We start from the raw sequence: 27,150 nt of genomic DNA on the forward strand, positions 1-27,150 counted from the left end.
GAGGTGGCGGGCGCCTGTAGTCCCAGCTACTCGGGAGGCTGAGGCAGGAGAATGGCGGGAACCCAGGAGGCGGAGCTTGTAGTGAGCCGAGATCGTGCCACTGAACTCCAGCCTGGGCGACAGAGCGAGACTCCGTCTCAAAAAAAAAATAAAAAATAAAAATAAAAATAAATATGTTGGAGGATTTAAAGTAAGATGAATAGATGTAAGTAAAGTAAGTAAAGTAAGATGACCTTGGCAGAGAAATTGCATCAATAAAAGGAACCAAATGGAATACTAAATACTAAATCTGGCTCACACCAGATTGATTTCTGATCATGCTTTTGAAATTAGAATTAACCAAGCCCCACCAAGGAGTCTGTAATGTAGGCAGGCATCAAATCACCTGTGTTAAGTACTTCCCTTGCATGTTGCCCTGAGAACAGGTGTAAGACTTCACTGCTGATTTCTGAAATTGGAAGGGTCTTCATGGGGTCATATAGTATAGCTTGTAGATCTACTCCAGGGCAAGGATGAACTCAGTGGTCTAAAGCAATCTAATCAAACTTGATCTGATCCCTTGGGAGCTTTTTAAGAATGCAAATTCTGTGCTCCATCCCTGGATCTCTTGATGGAGTAGGTATTAGGTAAGGCCTTGGAATCTATTTTGAGTTCTGTTGGTAGTTTTTTTGTTTGTTTTTTTGTTTAGGCCAGTCAAGTGAAGCAGTGGGAGTGGAGAAGAAATAAAGAAACCTGTAACTGGTTGTGATCAATTAGTTGTAAACACCACTGCAGTCAGACCAGTTTTTGTTTTGCTTTTGTTGTTATTTTTCAGTTTAGTGTGTTTTTTGTTTGAGACAAGGCCTTGCCTCTGTGTCACCCAAGCTGGAATGCAGCAACAGTATCAGCTCATTGCAGACTTGAACTCCTGGACTCAAGTGATCCTCCCATCTTGGCCTCCCAGAGTGCTGGGATTATAGGTACTTAATGGGTGAGCTGCCACCCCAGGCCCAGCCTTAGTTTTGTTGGTAAGCTACTCAGGAAGTCTTGAAAAGTCTCACCTGCATCTCAGTCGGTCAGAATCTGACCCTTCCTTCAAGGCCCATCTCAAATGCTACCATCTTTATGAGGGTTTAGTCATTTCTTCCAGTCAAATCTGACTTTCCACTTCCTCTGAACTGCCCCAGTGTTTACCTCCCTCTAGGCTCTGACTGTACCATGTACTGCAGTATTGCCTGTAGCTTCTTCAGGCTGGGACAGGGTGCTTATTGTATCTGCAATCCCACAGTACCTATCACAGTGCTCTTTGAGCAAAGAACTCTGGTCTTGTGATGAGAAAAGCCAAGCCTAGAATGCCAACTCTGACACTTGATGGTATTATTATCCATGGGTTAGTGATTTATCCAGGGGTGACATTCAAAATATTTATGTATATATATATGTATGTATGAGTGAATGAATGACAGGGTCTTGCTCTGTCGCCCAGGCTAGAGTGCAGTGGCACAGTCATGGCTCACTGCAGCCTCGACCTCCCTGGCTCAAATGATCCTCTTACCTCAGCCTCCCAGGTAGCTGGGACCATAGTCATGAGCCACCATGCTGGCTAATTTCTTTTTATTCTTAGTAGAGGTGAGGTCCTGCTGTGTTGTCCAGGCTGGTCTCAAACTCCTGAGCTCAGGCCATCCTCCCGCCCCAGCCTCTCAAAGTGCTGGGATTACAGGCCACCACAGCTCACCTTCAAAATATTTAACCAGCATGGCACATGTCCCATCAGTCAGACACCAGCTGGACAGGCTGGGGAGTCGCCCTGTCTTTATGCCTTTCTTGTCAGTAAAATGGATACAGTCCCTACCCACCTCACAAGGTTGTCATGATGGTCAAATGAGATAATGCATGTGAAAGGACTCTGTAAAGTACAAAGTGTTATGCAAATGTAAGTCAGGGTTGCCTGGTGGTATTTCGAGTGCCCGTGTGTGGAGTTGGTTGCCCAGCCTTCAGCATTGTCTTATGGTCTGCTCTGCTCTGCTCAGAGCAGTCTCCCAGGAGCACACCAAGGAGAGTTGTTGAGTAATTGAGCAGGACACTGCAAATCTGAGAAATCTTGGAATCAACCTGTTAGGTCCTAAGGAAACTCAGAATATCAGCTCCTTCAAGGATGGCCCCTTTTTAGGCCTGAAAAATATCAATGTTTCAATATATATATATTTTGGAAGAGCTAAATAAAACAAAAACCTAACAAAGCTTTTTGAATTTTAACCTAAGTTTTCCTCACTTAAGGACACCTTGTTCTGTTGCACAATGACCTTGAAATTCAGGATCCTTAAAGATATCTGGGCATCTCAGACTCATCTGATTGTCACCATATGGCAAGGAGCTGCTCTGCCTAGATCTGTAAATGGAGTTAAATGCCAGAGACATTAACACAGATTAAAGGCACAGTCTAAATCTTAGTCCCTGCTTTGTCCCTATAGTTTCTTGCCTCCTCTTTTTACTCTTTTACTTCCTTAAAAACTGTCTTAATTTCCTCACCATCGCCTTCCCATATGCTCTTAGGTCTCCAGATCCTGGGGATGCAAATCCTTAGCTACTTCTCTCTTCCAAATGCATTTCACCCTTTCCTCATATTCAGTGCCCAGTTACTCTTTTGTGTTTATCGGTAGTTGCCAATCAGTGTCAATGTTTGTTCTTATATGCTTTGATTTAAATGAAGGAAATGGCACCAGTGTAGTGGGTACAGCAGAGAACTAGAGACTGTAGGGAACAGATAGAAAATAGACACAACCTTTTAATTACTCTTGAAGGATTCTCATTTAAAAGGCAATGCAGGGATGTACACGGTGACTCATGCCTGTAATCCCAGAACTTTGGGTGGCCGAGGTGGGAGGATCGCTTGAGCCCAGGAGTTCAAGACCAGCCTGGGCAACATAGCAGGACCTCATCTCTACAAAATGTAATAATAATAAAAAAGAATTAGGTGGGCATGGTGATGTGTGCCTGTAGTCCCAAATACTTAAGAGGCTCAAGTGAGAAGGTTACTTGAGCCCAGGAAGTCAAGTCTACAGTGAGCCATGATTATACCACTGCACTCCTGCCTAGGCAAAAGAGTGAGACCTCGTCTCAAAAAATAAAAAATAAATAAAAAGGCAATGCAGGCCTATGGTAGGTATTAATAACTTTAAAACCTTGAATCATAATGATAAATAACCAGGGCGATAATTTGTAACCCCTTCTTGCTACTTCCTAGCTGTGGGACATTAACTAGTGTTTTTTTTTTTTTTTTTTTGAGACGGAGTCTTGCTCTGTCGCCCACGCTGGAGTGCAGTGGTGTGATCTCTGCTCACTGCAAGCTCCGCCCTCTGGGTTCATGCCATTCTCCTGCCTCAGCCTCCCGTGTAGCTGGGACTACAGGCGCCCGCCACCACGCCCGGCTAATTTTTTTTTTTTGTATTTTTAGTAGAGACAGGGTTTCACCGTGTTAGCCAGGATGGTCTCCATCTCCTGACCTCGTGATCCGCCCATCTCGGCCTCCCAAAGTTAACTAGTTATTTTTACCTCTCTTGAGTCTGTTTCTTCATGTGTGAAACAGAAAACATCTATCATGCAGAATTGTAGTAAATATTGAGAACATATCTGTAACATGGCCTAGTCCACACCTGGCACATGGTAGATGGCTCAGTATATGGTGGCATTTATTATATTCTCATTTAGCATGCAGGCCAGCTCTGGAAACCCTCAATACCCAGGTGGAGGATGTGCTTTTTATTTTGACAACTGTCAGGGTGAGAGGCAGTGGTAGCTGGTGGAAAGGGCAGGGTTTACCTCAGAAGACTGGAACTCAAGTCCCAGCACTGTCACTCATAAGATGGGTGACTTTATGCAAGTCATACCATCTTTCTCTCTGTTTCCTCACCTATAAAATAATGCAAATAATACCCATCTCTCAGAGTTGTGAGGCTCAGCTGAGGCACTGTGTGAGGAGAGAGTGATCATTCATAAAACGCTGATAACTATAGGTTATTAGTACTTCAGCACCAGGCTGAGGGTTTCATGTGCCTACGTGACAGCCGTCAGGCAGCCTAACTATTCGGGACCCACACGTTAACCAGACATCAGTGGTGTGAACTCAGTTCAGAACCTTGTTCTCCTCAAAGGATATTAATACTCTTTTCTTATCTGGAGTGCCATCTCTGCATTCTCTCTCTGCTGGGAGGGGTGGGGATAGGACATTATCAAGCTCTCATTCTGCAAAGAGCAAACTGAAACAAAGGCTCAGAAACAAATCAGGGCCGTCCCAGAGCCAAGCAGCCTGGGGTTGAATCTCAAGTCTACTGCTTACTAGCTGTGTAAACTTGGACAAATTATCGTATGTCCTTGCCTCAGTTTCTTCGTCTGTCAGATGGCACCTATCTCACAGGGTTAATATATGTAAAGGCTCTCTTGAAACAGTGTCTGGTACACAGGAAGTGCTCCAAGCGTGTTAGCAAAAAGTGAAGCCAGGGGGTGGCTAAACCTTGAATGTAGTTCATTTCTTCTGGTTAGATGCTGCATTTCTTCCAACAATCCCAAGTATTTTTCCTGGTCTCCCCCATCTTCCAACAAGTAACAACATTGTGAGTTTCAGTGTTGTATTTTGGCTATTTCTGTAGGACAGTGATACAACATATCAGTTCATGACTTAGGATGTTCTGAAGCACATTCTTTTTTGTTTTGTTTTGTTTATGGAGACAGAATCTCGCTCTGTCCCCCAGGCTAGAGTGCAGTGGTGGGATCTTGGCTCACTGCAACCTCCACCTCCCAGGTTCAAGCTATTCTTATGCCTCAGACTCCTGAGTAGCTAGGATTACAGGCACCCGCCACCACACCGAGCTAATTTTTGTATTTTTAGTAAAGACGGGGTTTTGACACATTGGCCAGGCTGGTCTTGAACTCCTGACTTCAGGTAATCCGCCTGCCTCAGCCTCCCAGAGTGCTGGGATTACAGGCATGAGCCACTGTGCCTGACCCCTTGAAGCACATTCCTATTTAGCTCTTGACTACTGAATAGAGATCAGTTTCCTCTGGAGAGTAAGAGATTCCTCACTCACCGGTGCAGTTCTCACTTTCAGAGCGGCTCTCCAGGGCCTCCTGCAGACTTCTCTCTAACACCTCCGTAAACTCTAAGATTGTCTTGAGGGTTCTGGGGTTGGGGGAGTGCACTGAAAACCTAGGATTGAAAGGAAGCTTGGAAGGCCACTAATATAGTTTGGATGTTGTTCCTGCCCACATCTCATGTTGAAATGTAATATTGGAGGTGGGGCCTGGTGGGAGATGCCTGGATCATGGGGGTAGGTTTCTCATGAATGGTTTAGAACCCTCCTCTTGGTGCTGTCCCCATCATAGTGAATTCTCATGAGATCCGGTCCTTTAAAAGTGTGTGGCACTTCCGCCCTCTCCTTCTTTCTCCTGCTTTCACCATGTGACGTGCCTGCTTTTTCACCTTCTACCATGATTGTAAGCTTCCTGAGGGCTTCCCAGAAGCAAATGCTGCTATGTTTCCTATTCAGCCTGCAGAACCTTGAACCAATTAAATTTCTTTTCTTTATAAATTATATTTTCTTTATAGCAATGCAAGAATGGACTAACACAACTACCAATTAACTGCCAAGAAGGACCCTATGCTTGAGGGAAACCAAGCAGTCTCACCGGCACAATGATGAACTACAGTGGACAGCCAGCCACTCCTTGAGTGGTGGTTAGAGTTAAGGGACAAAAAATCATGGTCCCGGTCTAGAATAGCCAAGGATGAACCAGAACAAAGGGGGAAAAAAAACAAAAACAAAACAGTGCTTAAATCTAGCAAGAGAAATAAGAATAATTCATCACTGTTACAGTGCTTCACAGTTTTCTAAGCATTTTTATGTATTTAATTAAACATCATCTAATCCTAACCACAAGCAAAGAAGGGGTGAGGAAACGTTCAGAATAATTTCTGTCTGATTTCAAAAGACTTTGTTCAGTTACTTTTACCCTACATGGTGATGTGATGTTTTTTTTTGTACAAGACTGTTCATTGCAGAGAATTATAAGCAACTGAAGAACAGTTTCTATGGTGAAAAGCATATTTTACAATAAGACTATGGTCAGTGGATCTCTATTTTATGTCAGCATATGCTGTTTGCCACAATTCCATCATGCACTGGAATGAGGCTATTATCCAGGCTTGTGGGTCTGATGGGACAAAGTCACTCATTGAGAAAAATTGTCTGAGGAAGGCTGAGGTCGTGGCTAACCAGTAATTCTCAGATGGGCCTTATATTATTTTATTGTGTAAGTATTGAGGAAGCTCCCCAAGTTGCTTCTTCGTGCCTATTGGGTATGTCTGAAAATATGCAAAAAAAAAAGGCCAAGAATTTAACAGACAAGAATGACGTGATAGAAATATGTGCCAGTAAGCAAGGTAAGAGCCTGACCCAGATTTTCTTCCCAGTTTGTGTCTTTCTTTTTCTTTGGGTCCACTGGCCCTTTTCCAGCCCTCCTCCCAGGAAGCTGCTGGCAGCTCTCTGTGTCCCTCTGGGAAGCTAAGACAGGGCTCCACTGCTCCTTCTTCCCTTACCTGGCTCATTCCTATAGCGCTGCATGGGAATGGTCAGTGTCTGTGAGCCATGCGGTTGCGTGCATGGCAGCTCATCAAAGAATCAAACTGTAGTATAACTACCCACCCAGATAATTCCATTGTTCCTAGAGAGTTTGATGGGGCCCAGAAGAAGTAGCCGCCGGGTATATTCAGTTGGCACTGACGTCAACAAATGCTCTTAGAGTTTGAAGTCATGGCGTTGTCCGAGTCAGCTCACTGGGTCTGCCTGGGTCTTGCAGTACCTCCTCCCTGCCCTTGTGTTTATTTCCTATCCCCAGTCCCCAAACCCCACTCACAGACTTGTGTCCAATTTCCAGAACTAAAGAGGACCAACTTCCCTCCTGACTTCTCAGACTCATGGTTCTTCAGACATGACAAGTCCAGATCGAGACTGCAATCCCCAAGGAAGGCCAGCTGTCTTGCTCAGCAGAGACAATACAGCTAAAAGCTCTTTCTCACTTTAGGCAATTCATGCACTTGGTTAGACATTTATAGACTTCAATTGCTCATCCAAAAAATCTGGGTCATTCTTTACATAGCACTTCACACTTTGGAAGGAAAGCCATGCCCGGGGAGGAGCGTTTCTGTTGATGTCTGGTTTGGCTGAGGCAGTAGAGAGTGCTTCTGCTGTGGGAAGAGGGAGAGATGGGCCAGCGCAGGCACTGTGGGCTCTTAGGGGACCTGGCATTTTCACCCCCTGGCCACTGGCTCCCAGACTCCCTGAGTTCCAATTGTCCTGACTAAATGGTGCCAATAATAGCTGCCTTGTGTTGATGTCATGAAAAGTGGTGGGTTGAGGGTTAGGCACTCTAAGGACATTTTAAGAGTATGTACTATAATTCCAGTGAGAAGGGCTGGGTGGGTCTGTGGGGGTGTAGGGCTCTCTGGGGAGGAAGAAGGAGTAGAGGTGTGGTTGAGGGGGCTAGCCATGTAACATGGATGGCCAAAATGGTAGAGCTCTTCCCAGTATATTCCTACCTACCTCCTAAGCCCCGAGGAGAAGGACATGCCAAAGAAAGAGCCTTGGGCTGGGAGTGAGAGGGCCCTTCTTGTGGAGGTGCCTCCACTCACAGTGGCTGAGGCACGTTGCCTCGGTTTTCTCATTTTTAAATTTGAGCCCGTGGTCCTGCTGCTGCATTAAGCTGTTGTACAATGAAAATGTTCAACACAGGTGAAGCTGTTTGTTGAACCTAAGTGCCACAAAAATGTAACATACTATTATCAGGTGTTCTCACCCAGAGAGAATAGTGTGGTTCTTCAGCCACTCGCTTGCTTCAGGGATGGTTTGTGTGGGTATGTGCCCATTTTGTACAGGTCTGTTCATGTGTACCTAGATGCTGTGCAACTTGAAAGTCCTGCTCCTCCTTCCTGCTCCACTACTCTGGCCCCAGCAGGACAGTGAATTTCAGTAGAACAGAGGGAGGAAGCACGGGTTCTTTTCCTTCAAGTCTTTTTCCATGTTGGCTTCCCTGCAGCAGGAGTTGAGGGGAGGCTTGGTTAGAACAAATCACCTTTGTCTGGGGGTTGGTTAACCAGATTTTTCCCTCTTTTGTGTCTGTGGCCTTGGTTGTTGCATCAGCTGTCATCACTGCCCCAGCGGTTGAGTGGGAGAGAATAGATGAGCCTGGCCAGCCCCTCTCCTGCTTTGGTAAGACTCCGCTTAAAGGCCTGTTGCAGAAGTTTGAAATTGCAGGTTAGGGTTAATTTAAAGCTTGTGTATTGTCCATGTTATGGTATCCCCCAGCCATTACAAGTAAATAATTAAAAGCTAATTGTAACCAAGATATTCAGAGCTCCATAAATTCCTGGACAGCATAATATGACAAGAAATAGACACTAGTCTAACTATATGGCAGGCTCTTCTACGTGGGCCAGGGTATGACACACCAGGTTATCCCAGAAAGAAGAAGAACAGGACAAGCTTTACAAGGAACTGAGCTTCCCTTCTCCCAAATTCTCACCTTATCTTAACATTTTTATTCCTGGTTTAGGGCACCAACCACTTCAAGAAACTGCTGTTGCAATGTGGATTTCTCTGAGAGGATTCATCCTTGAAGTCCTTGTCTCCTGCAGAGGAATTTGTTGATCTGGGTTAACTGTCCAGTCATTGGGCAAGGCCCAGAGGGCATGAGATTAGGAGTGAGATGAGGAGCGGAATGGGTTCAGGAACACCTGGAGAGCAAGGAGACCAGACAGGAAGGAATACAGAAGGAAGCCCAGCGAGCACCAGCCCTCTTGATGAGGCTTGCAGCTGCGGTGTGTGCGTGCTGGAGCTGGCCCACACCTGTTCTGAAAGCTGACTGCAAGCATCTCTTCCTAGCCACATGTTCAGTGACTTCATGTTGGTAGCTTGAAACTGGCCATAGTGGAAGTATTTACACCATGCAGATATGTGAACACTACAGACCAGGCTTCCTCCCGCTTCTCTCCCAGGAGAGCTTTTCATTAAACTCTTACAAGCATGCTGCTGTTGGCAACCACAATGGATTCTCCAACTTTCCCTTGAAGCGGGACTTAATCCTTAGCAGATCACTTGCTTTCTCCTGATTGTTCTCCTCCCCTGAGTCTTGAGGGGCTGGGGACTAACAGAGACCAAAGTGGCCTTGGTGATATGTGTGAAATGGCTCAGGTCGTAGAAGGTATACAAGTTCAAAGTTTGTATCACCACATTCTTTTATCACATGCACCTCCTGCCTAAGTTGCTGCTGTCAGTTCTAAAACACTAAACAAACAACGACCAGAAAACAAACTACTGAGCTTATTTTCAGCTTGCCAATTTTTATACGCTCTCCAAACGGGATTTAATGAATGTGATAGTCTTGCTGACAAGTAGGTTTTATTTCTTTGGAATATTTATCACATACTTATTTATTTAGAATTCTGTGTATATACCTACCAGGTTCAACCTAGACCCAGACTATCCATGTTTCTGGAGATACTGACCTCCATTATCAACCTCAGCCTTACCACAGGCTCTGCTCTAACCTTGCCCCCAGGTTTTCTGATCCTAGCTTTCCCATTGCCACCCTCTGGCCTCTGGTTGTGGCACACCTGTTATTTCGTGTTAGGCCCTCAATGCTGACAGCTTGCCTATCCTTCATATACCGATCTGTCTCTGGTACACTCAAAATCCCTTCACACATCAAGAGATTTCCTTGGAAACCAAAACAAAGGAGAAGTGACTGTTCTGGAGTTGCTGTCTGGTGCTGGACATTTGTTTTCATGTTTCATGTTCATCTTGCAGCGAGGCATTTCCATCTCATCCCCCAGACAAGCCTTCACTGTAGGAAAGCTGGCCACCACCTCCTATCAGCAAGGAGCAGGGTCTGCATTGCCACCCTTTGCCAGTTTTCTCTCACGAGACTCTCATCATCAGGGAGCAGGTCTTCTCTCTCAGAGGCAAGCAGCTTATTTCAGGCAATGACAGCAGTTTTCATATAGTTCTTCAGATCTCCTTTAGTACCTAGGACAGTGCTTTCCATAGGGTGGATTCATTATCAATGTTGGTTAGTGGTGTCAAAAAGTTATTTCTAATTGAAGTAGAATGAACAGTTGTTATACAGAATAGTTAGGAAGCTGTATCCTCATTGGAGGGGTCCGAGCTAGACAACCACTTACCTGTGATGGTTTTAGGAGGGAATAATGCATTTGGATAGAAAGAAAAGGTAGAAGATGGCCAGTCTTTTCCACCCTGATTGTCTGTGATCTCATAAACTATGGGATGCCAGCACTGAGTCTAATGGTGGAAAATAGGCTCTTGGCCCAGAGACAAATGACTCTCCAGAATCCACTTGGTTTTTCTGTTTTCTTGAGCAAGTAGTCTGCAGGTTGGGTGAGTCTTTAATTAATATGCTTCTTTAGCAGCGTACATTACTCCCCTAGTCAAATGGCAGAGTATGTAAGATCAACATTGTGTACCCCACTGAGGCTTCAACCCTTTAAAGTCTTTTCCTGTAAGTGTAAGGAGAAGCAGATGGTAATGAAAAAATATGCACATTTTATTATGCATTGCACATTTTACTTATTAGAATTTTTAGTATGACACCCTGCATTTTAAAAAGCCTAAAGATGAAAACAAAATGGAATTATTCATTGAAATATTTAAATCAGCTTGCAGCAATTATCTCAAAATATGAAAATATAATCTAGCAGCCTGGAAGGTAGATCTTCCTTGACCACCCACTTTGAAAATCTTGTCTTTCAAAGGAAGCCTCTTCCTCTCAAAAAGGAAGATGTGCATACTGTACGGAATAAGGGCAGGAAGGGACACATCCCTCATGAGATTGTGTAGAGGCTGGAGCTTGTGTGTGGGAGAGCTGGTGGTGGGAATGAGGGCAGGTGACTACAATGAACCATTCTCTCGTTGAAAAGTAGAACCAGGACTGGAGAGGAGTTACCTCGGAGTTCTGGACTGGGTGTAGAGAGAGAGTGTTTCTGTCTGCTGCTTCCCTAACCACATCTTTGCCTCCCATTGCCGAGTGAGTCATCCTCTCCCGGCCTTACCATTTGCCAGGACTCACTCCCACAGACACCATGTGAGGATTAACAAGCCGCATTGTGGGAACATCACTGAAACTCTGTGGAAGAAGCGGTGCAAGGTAAAAGTGAAGTGTGAATATGATTGTGAATCTTAAGCACAGAACCCTGAGTTCTTAAAGGCAATTTTTAAGATTAGTATCAATCAACCAAAGCTCACAAGAGTTTTTCAGAAATCACCAGAGGACAAAAGCTATTTCACGAAATGTGCAGCGGCTGTGACCTTAGTGAGATTTCTTAGACTTGTAGCCATAAGGACTGGAAGAGTTCGTAAAGCTCAGCTCCCACTTTATCCTTGAATTCCTCATCCTGACAAATGGTGATTCAGCATGCAGCCAGGTATAATGGAAAGAGAAGGGGCTCTGGAATCAGAAAGACCTTGGGCCAGGTCCCAGCTCCTCCACCCATTGTCTCTTTGACCTAGAACAAATCACCTAATCTCTCTATGCTTTGATTTCCTCAGCTGTGAGTTGTGAACAATGCCAACATTGCAGGGTGGCTGTTGAGAATTAGAACATGGTTAAAGTGTTTAGCACAGCTCCTGGTATTTAGTAGGGCTTCAATAAATGATAGCTGTGATGCTAATTACAATAATTTTTATGAAGTGTTGTTCTTCAGGCTCTTTTTGAATATCTCTGTGATGGCAATGCTTCCATCATTAGACAGAACTAATGGTTAGAATTTTCTGCCACACATTGTGCCCAATCGTATTTCCTGTAATTTCTATCCGTCTACTCTGGTGCTGCCTTTTGTGGCCCCACAGAACAAGTCTAAACATACTCCCAGGAAGAACACTTCAGATATTTGAAGACAATGTTAATCTGTTCCCCAAGTTTTCTTCATGGTAAAGCCTTTAGTTCCTGGAATCCTTCCATAGGTGACTTAGTTTTGATCTCAACAAGGACACGTCTAAGTCCCTTTTCCTCATATATGAGCATCTATGGGAAGATGCTAGCCAGCCATAAAGGAAAGTTGAGATGGTAAGTTTTAGATGCTATCCATACTGGATAAGCTGGCTTTTGTTCCATGGTTCATGTGAACATTCTAATGCATACCCTACAAGTATATTTCACAGTTTCTTCTTTTCACTGGAGTTTCACCATAGTGTTCAGGAATATGAACACTGTTACCTGTGAGGAAGGGTACATTGTAAAGACTGTGTGGTCAAATGCTGCATTGAAAAGTCACCCCTTGTAACTGTGGTAGGTTTGATTGCATTATTGCCCCCTGACTTTTTACCTTCTCTATGTTAGTGAGGTGTTCCATGTGACTTTGAAGTTCCTGCCCTATGACTTTATATTCAGTAGTGTGACTTGCTTTGGCCAACAGAATGAGTCAGAATAAACAGTATGCCAGCTCCAAACCTAGGCATCAGAGGCCTTGGGTATTTCCAGTTTTACTCTTCAGTGTTCTGCCATCATCATGAGATAACCTACCCCCACTAGCCTACTGGCCCAAGGAAGCTGGGAAGCATGTAGGCTAGGGCTCTTAGCAGCACCCAGCCTGCACTAGCTGAATCTGAACAACTCACAGAAGCTTGAGCAAAAGTCAGTGATTACTGCTTTAAGGCACTGAGTTTTGGGGTGGTTGGTTATGCAGAATTTTTGTGGCAAGAAATAATTATTATGGAAATTATGTGGGGTCAAAAAACGTAAAGTAATACCCTACCTGGACAGAGTACAAGTTTAGAAGAATTAATGAAAGATTTACAAAACTATAACCAAGCTAGATGAACACTTTATAAAAATGATTTACCAAATTGTAACTTTGAATTTCTTTTGCAAACTGTGACCAAGAAGAAAATAAATGTGTATATTTCATGAATGAAATGGGTAATGTAAAAGCAAACTCAATTTCTAAATATATGTAAAAAGTTAAGGTGTTTCCTATTTGACATAGTTCACTCATTTACTCAAGAAATGTTGAATGAGTCATGTGTCAGTACCATTCTAGGCCCTGGAAATATAGTTGTGGAAAAAATGGACAAGATCCACGTCTCGTGAAGCTTGTATTCTACTGGAGATTTAGAAAATAAAAAATAAATTAAGCAGATAACTTCAGATAATGATAAGTGCTATGAGAAAACTCAGGCAGGGTAAGGAATACCTTAGGTAGTTTAGAGAAGACTTCTCTGAGGATGTGACATTAAAACTAAGACCAAAATGACATCAATCATTCAAGGGAAGAAAGACTACATTGAAGAGAATAGCAAATGCAAAGAGCCTGAGGTAGGAATAAGCTGGGAGTGTTCGAGGCATAATTAGACGTGTGGAGAGGAGTAATGTGGTATGAAGTGAAGTGGATGATATTTAAAGAGGCCAGGACATGTGGTGCTCTTTTGGCCACAGTAAGGAGTCTGTTTTATTCCAAGTGGAATGGAGTCCACTGAAGTGTACTAAGTACACGACTTGCTTTATGGGTTTTAGAAGCTCAGTCCTGACTGCTGTATAGGGAATAGATTGTAGGTGGACAAGAGCGGAAGCAAGGAGTTCGATGGAGTCATTGCATCATGGTGGCTACAACTAGGGTGAGGCCAAGGATGGAGAGAAATGAGCAGGTTTGAGATATATATTGGAGGTAGAATCAAGACTTCCTGATGGATTGGATGTGAAGGAACATGAGCAATGAAGGAAAATGCCTAGGTTTGTAGTTGGGGTAACTGAGAGGATGGTTGGTTGTGCCATTTCTGGAGATGAGGAAGATGCGAAGAACAGTGAACTCGGAGGAGGGAGAGGTCAGGAATTTTGTTTGAATGAGTTAAGTTTGAACTTAGACATTGAATGGGATTTGCCAGGTAGGCTGCTGGACATACTAACTGGGTAGTGAAGGCTGAAGATACCAGTTGGGTAGTCATCAGCATATAGAGGGTATTTTAGCCAAGGGACTAAATGAATTCATCTAGAATAAAGAAGTGAAAGTTTTATTTTTAATTTAAAATTTAAGAAGTTTTAAATTTTATAAACTGTCAATAAATAAAAGCAGCAGCAGGAGGACTCAGCCACAGAGCATGCTGACATTTAAAAGCTCAGCAGAAAAAGAGGAGACAGAAGAAGAGCCTGAGAGAGAGGCTGGGAGAGTGTGATGGTATGGAAGCCAAGAGAATAAAGTGTTCCAGGAAAGAGAGTCATCAACTTGGGTTGTGTTAGGTTGAATGCTACTGAGTCGTAAAATAAGATAAGGACCAAGGAGTAACGATTGGATTTGGCAGTGTGGAGCTGATTGGTAACTTTGAAAATAAAAGATTTAGTGGAATAATGGACACAGAAGTCAAATGGAATGATTGAAAAGTGAATGGGAGAAAAGAAGCTGATAACAGTGAGGTTTTGCTAAAAATGGGAATGGAGAAATAGGTAGCTAGAGAGGATGAGAGTTTAAGGTTCTGTTTTGTTTTATTTGGTTTTGAATTGGAGATGCAGAGTCATATTTAAATGACTGTGGAAATAAACCCACAGAGAGAAAAGCTGATGCTGTGGGAGAGAAAATGGACAAATGCAGGATCAATGTCCTTGAGAAAGGGGGAGACCCAGAGCACAGTGAAGTGTTGGCCTTCCATGCTAACAGAGGAGGGCAGGGGGTTAGGGCAACAGACTGCCAGTGAAATGGTGAATTTGGGGATGGGAAGACGAAAGACACTGTCAGTTTACATATATGTATATATATTTTGTTGTTTAATTTTAATACATACGCTTTTTAATTATTGAGATGGCCTCACACTCTGTCACCCAGGCTGGAGTGCAGTGGTGTTATCATAGCTCACTGCACCCTCAAACTCCTGACCTCAAGAGATCCTCCCACCTTGACCTCCCAAAGCACTGGGATTACAAGCGTAAGCCACTGTGCCCAGCCACTTATATTTTCTCAAGAGATATGACTTCAGGTCATCATTTGAGGAGCCAAGACTTCTGAATCCTGAGCCCAAAAGCACTGTCCTTCATTTGCCATTTGGTACACTTGAAGCAGAATGAACATGATAACCCCTTTAACCTCATGTATTTTAACGAGTTACACAGATGACAAAATTCATGTATATTCTTTCATTTGATACTCTTGCCCTGAATAATTGAAGTTCCCAGTCTGGAACAGAATCCAGTTTGTATAAATGAAGGCACTGTAATGAAGGGACTACTTACAGAGATGAGAGTGGAATTAAGAGATGGACCCAGAAACTATCAACAGTCAGAAGTCATCATCACCCTTGGGGCCAGTAGGTCAAAGAAGATTAATAGTATTAGATCCAACGAGAGCTGGTGCCATGAAGGGAGGACCAGCCAGCGTGATCATTCGTTGAAGAGATATGTAGTCGCTGTCAGGGGAGTGGTGTCAATGCAAAGAGAGAATGAAAAACAAATATCCTGACTTCCCTCCACTCCCATGTCTTGCTGGTGCTTCCCAATGGCTAGCTGGCAAGTGAGTGGGCTGTCATGGTGAAAGAATCGACCTGGCAATGAATAACCAGCACAGCTCCTAACACTTCATGCCAGTGTATAAATGCATCTGATTATTTGGTGCCAGCTGGGATTTGGAAACCCTGGCTAACCATGTTCTTTAATACAAATCATCATGAGTACTTGTAACCCACTGGCAATCTTAAAATGTAATGTTTGCCCATAGTCTTTTATTTCCATCCAGAGGCATATTAACCATAAAACTGGAGAAGTGTATATTTCAGGGCCCCTCACTTGCATGAGCCCCTTCCCAGGCCATGGGAGGACCCTAGAAGTGTATTCATATGGTCATTTGTTTTTGTAAAATTTGTAAAGGTAAGATATTTTAACTGCAATCTATTAAAAAACAACTTTTCTCACTTTGACCTTAGAGAAGTCTCTCCCTGCCCCCACCCCGACCAGTTATATGAACTTTAGGCCCCACAGAACCTGGATCTGCTTCTGCTTTCAGTGAGACTCAAGTGTGCTGATGCCGATTTTATCCCTTTCCCGATTTCAACACTGTGGAGAGGGAAAGGGGTAATTAATGAGCATCACAATGGACATTCTGCAAGAGGAGAATGTAGTGAGAGGATGAGAAAAACGGGGGCCAATGGCCGCCCCCTCTCCCCCCCTCGGCTAGTGGGAGCCGCCTGGCGGGGGGGGGGGCCCCCCCCCCCCCCCCAACGGGGGGCGGGGGGCGGTGCTGGGGACAAGGGAAGAAAATCACTGCCTGAAGGATTGCACCTGAGTTACAGAGGGCGCGCAGGTGTCTACCAGGTGACTAATTTCCTTCCAGGGCCTAATGCAGGTGCTGCTGTTTGTATTTTCAGATGCGGATGGAAACCTGTGTCGAAGGAACCACCTGTTGCAAGTCGTGCTGACCATGCATCGGATTATCATCTCCTCTGCAGAACTGCTCCGAAAAGTTGTCACCCTATATCCTTTAATGTAGAGGCTGGCAATCCCAAAATGGGATCCGCCCGAAATGTAGCTTGAAATTCGAAGCATGCTTTTGTTTTTATTGGTTTAAAATAACCCTGAGTGGCAAATGGTTCATATGTTCTTTCAGGGGTATGGGTGCATGTGTTGGGGGTGTGTTCGCGTAACCTCTGTTGGGTGGGGCAATGTTATTGATGCTGATTGCTCTGGGGGGTGGTCAAAGAAATCAGTATGCAAGCACAATCTTCAGTCTCTTAATAGTAAAAAAATACTGTTTCTGTAGAGTGTCCAGAATAGACATTCATCCTGTGCAGATTGACACAAGTGCAAGCATGACTCAAAGATACATTTCTTTCTGGCTTTCCTGTCCAATACTTCAACTTTCTCCACGTTCTGAAGAAAGATTCCCAGTGCCACAGCGTCTGGAGAATCTGCTGGTGCCTTATTGCTTCAGGCAGGAGGACTGACTGTGCCAAGAAAAACCTACTGGATTCTAACCTTATGATGGGGTATGAATCAAGTAGGGTGGAGAAGGCTCCTGCTTTCTTCTCGCTGATGACACTGTGAGCAGCAACCCCCACAGAAGAAGAGTTGTAGGCGGAGTGAGACCGTTTAGCACCCGAGGCTCAGGTCCTTGGTACTGTGTCATGACTTGTAGCTGCTGTAACACTTTTCCACTCTCCTAACTCCCCACGTTTCATCTTACAGCACACAGAAAAGACAAAAACCATCAGGACTGAATCCCTTCTCTATGCCTATTCATGAATCTTTACCTCTCATCTCAAAGGAGGTGTTCTTCAGTGGCACACAAAGTGGGGGAGCATTGGGAGAGGTGCACATAAATAAGAGGTGCAGGTCATAAGTGGGTGCCTCTTCTGCAGAGAATTTTAAACTGTCATGAAACCAACTCAATGTTACTTTTTATTAACTTCATGTACCAGTGATTATAAACAATATCAGTGATTACATATTCCTCCCTAAAAACTTGTTTGTTGGCCTAGGGACTAAATTGTACCTGGGGTGGCTGGGCACAGTAAGTCACCTGTAATCGCAGCACTTTGGGAGGCCAAAGCGGGCAGATCACTTGAGGTCAGGAGTTCGAGACCAGCCTGGCCAACATGGTGAAACCCCATCTCTACTAAAAATATGAAAATCAGCCGGGTGTGGTGACACATGCCTGTAATTCCAGCTACTTATGAGGCTGAGGCAGGAGAATCACTTGACCCTGGGAAGTGGAGGTTGCAGTGAGCTGAGATTGTACCACTGCACTCCAGCCTGAGCAATGAAGTGAGGCTCTGTCTCAAAAAAAAAAAAAAAAACAAAATTGTACCTTGGAGTTCCTGCCCTTAGTGCACTACTGGGTGCCTACACAGTGGGGCAGACCCCCGTCTCCCCTTCCCATGGTCCCTCATACTTCTTATAGAATCTTACTCCACCAGCTATCGCCTCTCCTCTACTTTCAAACTCTACCTCTTCAATGGCACCTGCCCCTTAGCTTAAAACACATTCAAGTCTCCTCATCTAAAAATCAGCTCTAAACCCTACCTCCCCTTCATTTCATTGTTAGGGTTAAAAATTTGATGTGAAAGCGTCTTAAAATAGTCTATACTCACTATCTCCAATCTCTTTAGTCCTTCTCACTTCGTAACTGTGTTAAGTTGGCCCCCAGTATTTGAACTTTCCTCTGATGTCACCAGTAACCTCCTAACTGCAAAGCCCAATGGCTTTTTCTCATCCTTGTTTCCATTGACCCCCAGAAGCATTGGGCATGACTGACAACCCCGTTCTCCTCCCAGCTGTCCCTCCAGGGCTCCTAGAAATACACCCTCCTGGCTTTCCTACCTGTTGGGTTGTGCCTTCTCCAGCTTTTCACCTATAGGCTTCTTTGAGCTCTGCTTACATATAGGTATAATGTCCTAGTTTTCCTTTCACTCACCTTCCTTTCTGTGGGTGATTTCTCACCAGAATTTCTACCACAGTTTCCACCATTCTTCTGTGCTGATGGTGACTTTCAAGTCTGCATTTCTCTAACTTAAATCTTTCCTTTTTTTTTTTTTTTGGAAATTGGTGCAGGGAGAGGGGTCTCACTCTATTGCCTGGTCTCAAACTCCTGGCATCAAGTCATCCTCCCACCTCAGCCTCCCAAAGTGCTGGGATTACAGGCATGACCACTGCGCCCAGCCATCTAACCTAAACCATTTTTCTTAGGTTTATACCAGTTTGTCCTGCTAACACTTAAGACTTTAATATATTCATTAGCTCACTGTCCCTACCCACAGCCACTACCTCATTAATTCTCCTTTGACACCGGTACAGCCTTGTTTTGCCTAACTAGGCCACATTCTGAGAAATGCATCATTGGACAACTTTGTCATTGTGTGAACACCATAGAGTGTACTTAGACAAACCCAGCTGGCGTAGCCTGCTACAATTCTAGGCTAGATGGTACAGCCTGTTGCTCCTGGGCTACAAACCTGTACAGCAGGTTACTGTACTGCATACTATAGGTGGTTGTAGCACGATGGTAAGTATTTATGTATCTAAACATAGAAAAAGTACAGTAAAAGTATGGCACAAAAGATTAAAAAACCATATGTATGGGGGGCACTTACCATGAATGGAGCCTGCAGGACTGGAAGTTGCTCTGGGTAGTCAGGGGTGAGTGGTGAGTGAATGTGAAGGCCTAGGACATTACTGTACACAACTGTAGATTTTATAAACACTATATACTTAGGCTATACTAAATTGATAAAAAATACTTTCTTCAATAATAATCTAGCTTACTGTGAGTTTATAAACTTAATTTTTAAAACTTTGACTCTACACACTACAGATGTGCAAAAATATTTTCTTTATATTCTATAAGCTGTTTTGTTTTAAAAATGTTTAATGTTTATTTACTTTTTAAACTTTGTTGTCAAAATCTAAGACACAAATACAGTAGCCTAGGCCTATATTGGGTCAGGGTTATGAAGACATGACGAGGCAACAGGAATTTTTCAGCTTCATTTTAATCTCACGGGACCACTGTCATATATGTGGTCCGTCATGGACCAAAATGTTATGCAGCACATGAGTGTGTTTTCATGGTCAATTTCAGTTAATAGTGTTAGTATCTATTCTTGCCTAAACCAGTAACATCAGAAGCACTCTTGACTTTTCCCCTCCTTTCACCTCCTACAGTCTGTCACCTGATCCTGGGCCTTTGACTTCGGAAATGACTTATCTGGTCTCTGCTCTCCATTCCTATACCACGCCTTAGTTCATGTGTCCGCAGTCCCTCTCCTGGACCACTGTCCCATACCAGTCTTTGTATCTACATGGTCCGCCTACCCCGCCTCATGGTAGCTACCTTTGAAATTCTTTCCTACAAAGCAAATTGGGCAGGCCGTTGCTTCTGAGCCTCTGCAGACTACGGAGTTAATGTCAGCTCCTTAGCCTGCCAGGAAAAGGGCCTCCTGAGTCTGTCCCCAGCGAGTTTTTCCTGCTTCATTCCGTAGCTCTCTGAGAAACCCTTTCCCTTCCTCACTGAACCTCTCAACATACTGGCCGTAATGGGGCCCTTTTATAATTCCTGTGCCTTGAAAGCCTTTCTTACCCTCTTTTGTTTAGCAAGCTCTTTCAGGACCCTTCTGGGAAGCTTTTCCTGACTTTTCCAGCCCTTCTCCCCATTTAAAAATACTTCTAGTGTTTTAAAGTAGTATTCGTGATTGAAAATCTATTTAATTCCTTTGATTTTCGTTTTGTATTGCTTAAGTCAAAGTGTATGTCTCCTGTCGCTGGCCTGGTTGTAGCGCTGAAAAACCCACATAGAGTGTGAAGTGTTCTTATTCTGTTAGCGAAATGCATCTGTCTACCTAAACTTCAGTCTGTAAGTTTTGCAATGGAATGCCTACGTACTCTGGTCTTTGCAGATGACCGTTTCAAGTAAACTGCAGAACTTTTGTGTCTAGCTGCTGTGATTTCAATCTGGTTAATAATATAAAAGATTGCGAGGGTACTGAAAAGTTGATTGAATTACAAATTAAGCAAGATATAAATATATTTTTGTATTTTAAAAGTACATACACTGTAACTTACCTATTTGTGTGTCATCTCCCCCGCTAGACTCTGTTTTTCAAGGCCAGGGAGCAAGGCTTATTTATCTTGTATCTAGAACTTAGTTTAGTGGCTATTTCATGGTAGGACACTATAAATGTTGCATTACTATGGGTGCAAACATTGGGATACTTTTTATATTTACAAGAACTTTTACATGTGATAAAGATGTAACCTGGGGTAGGGGAAGGGATTCTGAGAGTATGAAATAATACTGCTGTCATGAAAGCCAGGTTAAACATTGAAGGCAAAATTATTTTCTTTCTTTACACTTAGTTTCCCTGTTCTCTGACCTGGAAGTAATATAATTTTTAGTTCAGGCCGGGCGCGGTGGCTCAAGCCTGTAATCCCAGCACTTTGGGAGGCCGAGACGGGCGGATCACGAGGTCAGGAGATTGAGACCATCCTGGCTAACACGGTGAAACCCCGTCTCTACTAAAAATACAAAAAACTAGCCGGGCGAGGTGGCGGGCGCCTGTAGTCCCAGCTACTCGGGAGGCTGAGGCAGGAGAATGGCCTAAACCCGGGAGGCGGAGCTTGCAGTGAGCTGAGATCCGGCCACTGCACTCCAGTCCGGGCGACAGAGCGAGACTCCGCCTCAAAAAAAAAAAAAAAAAAAAAAAAATTTTAGTTCAATAAGCTCAGATGGTCACCTGATTTCCATTGTTAAAAGAAGAGAGGGATAAATTTGAAAACATGCTTTGAATAGTTTAGATGCCTGAAAAGCACAGTCAGAACTGTACTGGCGCTTTATAGCCGTAGTACTAGCTATGAAGAGAAGGAAAAGGTCTGGGGTCTGAGGGTTCCAGCAAACATTGAAGTTTACCAAGAGCAGCAGATGCCTGAGCCTCTTACTGTTTAGCCTGCATGTGCTGGTGTTTGTTTCAGCTCCTGAATGAAGTGAGAAAGAGGGTGCCCTGCTCCCGTGGTGGGCAGCCTTTGCCATGGCATAGGGGCTCTAAGGACCTCTGAATGGCATTCTGAATGGTGCCCAGGCTCAGCGTTCACATGTAGACTTACTGGATTTACAGCATTGATGCTGCGCCACGGTGTAGCCAACGTGCAGCCAATGTGCACTGTCAGAATACAGTTTTGAAGGAAAGGATAAGGAGCCACTGGGAGAAGGTGAATGACACAGTAAAAGTCACCATGTCAATTTAATGTATCTACTTAGCTTTAAAACAGAAGTGTGGTTTTTGTGCCTTCCCCTTTAAAATGGAAGAATAAAAATTTCAACAAGTAGAACAAACGATAAAGATATAGAATCTGAGAGGTATTTATCTATGTGCCTTATGCCTGAATCTCTTTGCATTGAAGTGATGCATTTTCTTAGTGATGTGGTATAAAGAAACATAAAGCCATCTCATTCTCACTTCTACCTTCCCATCCAAAGAAAGGCAGTCGTAAAAACTTTCTACTTCATGAAGTCTGCCAGTTCCCTGCGCTTATTTTTATGTCAGTTACCTTTGTTGATATGTAGGGTTTTGTGGGTTTTTGTTTTGGTGCTGTGATCTGAAGGGCAGATTTTATAGACAGTACATGTATTAAAATGTAATTTTTAAAACTAGAAGTCATTTTATTAAAATTACAAACTTTATAACCATAGTTCTTGTTTAGGGTTTCAAGTTTAGCTTGCAAATCTTACTCTTTCTATAAGTCTAGCATGTTTCAGCAAGCATTTTTAAGGGACTTTGAAAAATGTTTCATTAATTTCAATAATGTTAATTAAATATTTCCAATGGTTTTAAACTACAGTTCTGCATTTTATATCTTAGATAATTTTTAAGTGCTTCAGATACCTCCCTGAATTCTAAATAGTCTTTTTATAAACTCTAATAGATTACATTTATAAACAGTAAAGCTATCATTATTTTAGATGTTCCAAAGCTATGCATAAACTTAATAAGGTTTCAATTTAAAACCACAAGTCTAAAGAACTTAATTATATATTGCAAATTGAAGTTTCAAGGCTATCATTCTGCTTTTAAACATTACAAGCATATATAATTTTAAAATGCACAGATTTCCTTCCTAACCAAAAAGATGAGTACTACGATTTTCATTCTCTTTTACTTTTTTATTTAACTCTAAATTTTGTTAAAATACGTACACCCACAGAAGGAAGACCGGTCCTGTCCCAGTTAATTAAAATTTTTGCTGGGTTGTTCACTGGATTCCTCTCATGGGCCCAGCTGGAATTCACTGAAGCCTATATTGTAGTCATTATGCAGTTTTTAGAAGGAAAACAAGGCATGGCCTTTACGGGCACACAGCCCACACAGCCTGAGGCCTCAGTCTGTTGATGGGAAATGGAGGACCTGCTCAGGCTCATCACGGCATTGGAGTTCTCATTTCTTTCACTCTTAAAATAAATGAATATTTTCTTCCATTTATCTTTAAAGATATGTGAACTTGATGAGATCTTGCTCTTCTTTCATATTCTTGGAATGCTCAGAATGAAAAGGATCCTTAAGGTGATCTCCAGTTTTGTTTCAGATTCTTCACACGGTTTGTCCGACTTGCCGTTACAATCTGTGAGGTCCGTCTACTGACATCCTCTAGGTGTATATATTGTAACTTTCATATTGTTCTTCATGATCATGACGTATCTGAATATGTGTTTCTTCCTCTTCGAATTCACTGCATACATGTATATCAGTTAAAAGAAACATTTGAAAAGATAAATGGGGCTGCTGTTTTTTCTTTTTTTCCTGCTTCATTTGTCCTTCATAGGGGCTGCTTTCTGAGCACAGGCAAGGAGTCATTTGCCCCTTCTTCACTTCTTATAAGTTACCTGTCCTGGGACCTCTTTACACGATTAATTTCTCAGTTCTGCGGTGCTGCTGCCTCCTTCCGTAAGCCAGGTTGACATGGGCTGGAGAGAAAATTACCATAATCGCCTTTCTAGGCGATAATATGCATACAGCTGGACACATCAAGTTGGTTTTTATCCTTTGGCCAGAAAGATAAAGCACCACATTTTCATTTTTTAGAAAAAATATTTTGGGAGGTGGTTTCAGCAAATACTTCCAAAATGAAAAGTCGTTTGATTTCTGTAACAGAGGCTTCCATTTCCCTTAACCACAGCCCTACCTATAAGGATGCTTTGGCAAAGAATTCACCAGGACTTTGCCTGAAGATCTGCTATTTTGTAAGGTAATTTTTTTTAATGTATTTCAAGATTTTGTGGAGCAAGGTGAAATGAAAGGTGGAGCAAGGGACTTTCTCTGCCTTTCCTGACTCTATAGAACACCTTTGGACAGACGGAAAAGAGTAGTCCTTCATAACTGAATTTTCTCTGATGTACCTGAGCTTAATTATTTTATACCAACCTTTTTTCAGTCTTTGGTATCAAATGACATAAAGGAGGGAACAGAGAAATAATTAAAGGTCTGTCATTTTCTTTTATTCTTAATTATACAAGTAATATAGCTTATTATAGAACATTTTTTAAAATGTAGAAAAGAATGTAACTATAATAATGATCACTCATATCCAGTTACCTATTTTGGTATATTTCCTTTGTCTTGTTTTCATGCCAATTTTTTGAGATGAAAATATATATGCGGCTTTATATCCTCTAGTTTTCACTTAACTTTATAGCATGAGAATCTTCTCTAGTCATTAAAGACTTTTTGTAAACATTCTTTTTAATAGCCATGTAATATTCGAATATGATAAAGCATAACCTATGAATAGATTGCCTCATTTGGGACATTTGGTTTATCTATAGTTCTGTCCTTTGTAATCATCTCTGACCCACATGATTGCGCCTGAATCTTTGTCATGGCTCCTTTGATTGTGATATGCCTTATCCTACCACAGCATTTGTGTGGAGGGACAGAAGGTTTTCAATGGATAGGTTTCTTCCTCCCCTGCTCCCACCCCAGCTCCTTCAGTATACTAGTAGATGAATCAGACTTTGCCTTTTTCTGAGTTCTCTTTGTGGCAGTAGATTCCTTTGTGAACCCAACACACTGTGAGCCCTAGGTATCAGTTTTGGATTGTGTTTTTTAACCCCCTTCTTGTAGGTATTGGATAACAGAATTCTGGGTCATGTTTAAAATGGATGCCAGCTTGACAGACACTATGGAGGAGTTTCAGGAACTGGTGAAAGCTAAGGGTGAGGAGTTACACTGCCGCCTGATTGACACAACTCAAATGTGAGTGTCAGGGTCTTGACTCATCTTTCGAAACCACCTCCTTCCTGTAATATAATCCCAGTTGCTTGCTAGGCTTCTGACCCCCAGCGGTGACTGCTGCTCTCTTTCACCACTCTGAGAAGCCCCTCACGCAGGCAGGTTCAAATTGCCTCACCAAAGTGAAGGCTTGGCATTTAACAGAAAAGCAGAGAAGCTGCATGGTGATAGAGCACTAGGTGACTTATATCCAAGAGCAGAAAAAGTAAGTCCCAGTCAAAAAGAAATCAGGTAGCAAGATATTGACTAAAATTAATCCAGATCATGAGAAACTGAAAGTGCAAATGACTGAACTCACACTTAATGCCAGGAGGCACCCCTGAACTTGTAAATAGGGACAGGACTGCTAAAAAATGCATTCAGGAGAGGGCTTATAACATATATGGATGTCTATGAAAGACACTTCAGACTTCCAGAGCCGGATGGGATCCCAGGAATGTTTTAAATTATTCCTTGGAATTCTTATTTATAAGACCGACCCGTTCTGGGAAAATGAGTGCCTTTCCTAATGAGGGGGAGGGGAATGTATGCACTGTATGCCAAGGTTTTCACAGTGAGGCTGCTTTATTTTGAAACAGTACAAATCCCTAAGACATAGACTTCTAGAACTGATAATATATTCTAGAGATCATTTCATCCAACATCCTGATTTTTCTAACTGGGAAATTGAGGCTCAGCAAGAATGTGACTCCTCTGGGGTCCAGCTAGTTAAGCTAGTGACAGAGCAGCAGCTAGCCTCTGAGGCCCTGTCCGTGATGCACTATAGCCACGTAGAAATGATTTCAAGATTACATTTCAGAGCCCCAAATAAGTCCGTTCATCAGTGTGGATTCTCTGTACTTCTCTGCTTAAAATTACACAACTTGAAAGATAAGAAATTATTCAAGTTTCTTCATTTTAAAGATGAAATTAGAGCCCAGGGCAATTCTCAACCCCAGGTCTCCCTGTCCCAATATTTCCTAGCTGACTTTTCTTGACCAAAATTTTCCACAGTATATTCTGTAGGAATTATTAGTCTGTGGGATATTACTTGGCCAGATATAGTTGAGGAATAATGAGTTATGAACTTTCCTTTTGCAGTGCTTTTCAGCGTGTGTAATATGCTCACTGGCCAAAGAGGCTACAAAATTTATAGCACTTCCCAAGCTCATTGACTACAGAGCCCTTTTATCAAGAGATAACGTTCCCAGGAATCCCAGTTTGGAAAAGACAGGCAACCCGCTGTCTTTCAAAATGGGGCCACTTCCCTTTGCTTGTTTAGTGAAGGAAACTGAATAAGAAATGCACGGGTTGATTACAAGAAAATAATGGGGGCAGGGAGCACTCTAGGGTCAGCTAGGCTTCCTTGATCATTTCAGTAGCTGAGGACATTTGAGGAGAATGACACAACTCTGCCAAGAGTGACCACATGTTTCTACACGTGATTCCCTCCCTTTATGACATCTTCTCGCTGTGGTTCTTTGAGCTCTTCCTGGCATGAAAACTGTCTCACTACCTTGGGATTTCCAACCAGATAGAGAGTCCCTGTCTTCACATGAGATTGAAGGAACACACGAGTGGAATGGAGGGAGCACACATACCACAGGCTACACAAAGGGGCCAGGACCAAAGGCAAGGAAACTGACCGATACCTGAGACTCTTTCCTTCCCACTGCCTTAAAGTAAACTCATTTATCCTGTACTCAACTGCACATTTAAAAGGCTCACTGAAAACCAGCAAGACCTCTTGGTTGCTGCCATGGAAAAAAACTGATTTGGAGAAACCCTGTGAATGCACTGTTTTGGCCAAGGAAAGGTAGCTAATGGTGTTTTGTATATTCTTGTGAAAAATGTTAACGGATTTACTTGCAAAAAGCGATTTATTCCTTTTCCCTGTCTTCTCCCTTTCACATTTACCCACAAAAGCAATGCCCGTGACTGGTCCAGGAAACTTACTCAAAGGATAAAATCAAATACCAGCAAGAAACGGAAAGTCTCCCTGCTCTTTGACCATCTGGAACCAGAAGAGCTATCCGAGCACCTCACCTACCTTGAGTTCAAGTCCTTCCGAAGGATATCAGTATGTACCCAAGGGGCAGGAGAAAAATCTTCCCTGGGATATTTCTGAAAATAAAATGAGAATTCAACAGCCCATCCACTTCATAACCTCAGAGGCCCCCTCAGTAGTGGCAGGCTTTCCTGCCAGACATCATAGAGTCTGGAAAAATCAGTACCATCTGAATTCCTTTGGTTGTGACTCCTGTGCTTCTCCCATCTCCCTTCTTCCATGCCCCCACCCATACCATCCCACCACTCACTCAAGTTACCATACTGTGGGCACACATCACACATACACACACACACACACACACACACACAC

At 43.0% G+C, this 27,150-nt stretch overlaps 1 protein-coding gene across 1 annotated transcript in view; it reads left to right on the forward strand.

The window, feature by feature from the left end:
• Nucleotides 1–27,150, forward strand: part of RASGRP1 (RAS guanyl releasing protein 1 (calcium and DAG-regulated)) — a 78,149-nt gene that overhangs the window by 22,812 nt on the left and 28,187 nt on the right. The window contains exons 3-6 of the mRNA XM_011932651.1: nt 16,386–16,491; nt 23,686–23,748; nt 24,624–24,755; nt 26,697–26,850. Coding sequence (XP_011788041.1) covers nt 16,386–16,491; nt 23,686–23,748; nt 24,624–24,755; nt 26,697–26,850 — 455 coding nt within the window. The remainder of the gene's footprint in view (nt 1–16,385; nt 16,492–23,685; nt 23,749–24,623; nt 24,756–26,696; nt 26,851–27,150) is intronic.

Source organism: Colobus angolensis, unplaced genomic scaffold (genome assembly GCF_000951035.1).
Source record: "Colobus angolensis palliatus isolate OR3802 unplaced genomic scaffold, Cang.pa_1.0 Scaffold97, whole genome shotgun sequence".
Taxonomy (NCBI): domain Eukaryota; kingdom Metazoa; phylum Chordata; class Mammalia; order Primates; family Cercopithecidae; genus Colobus; species Colobus angolensis.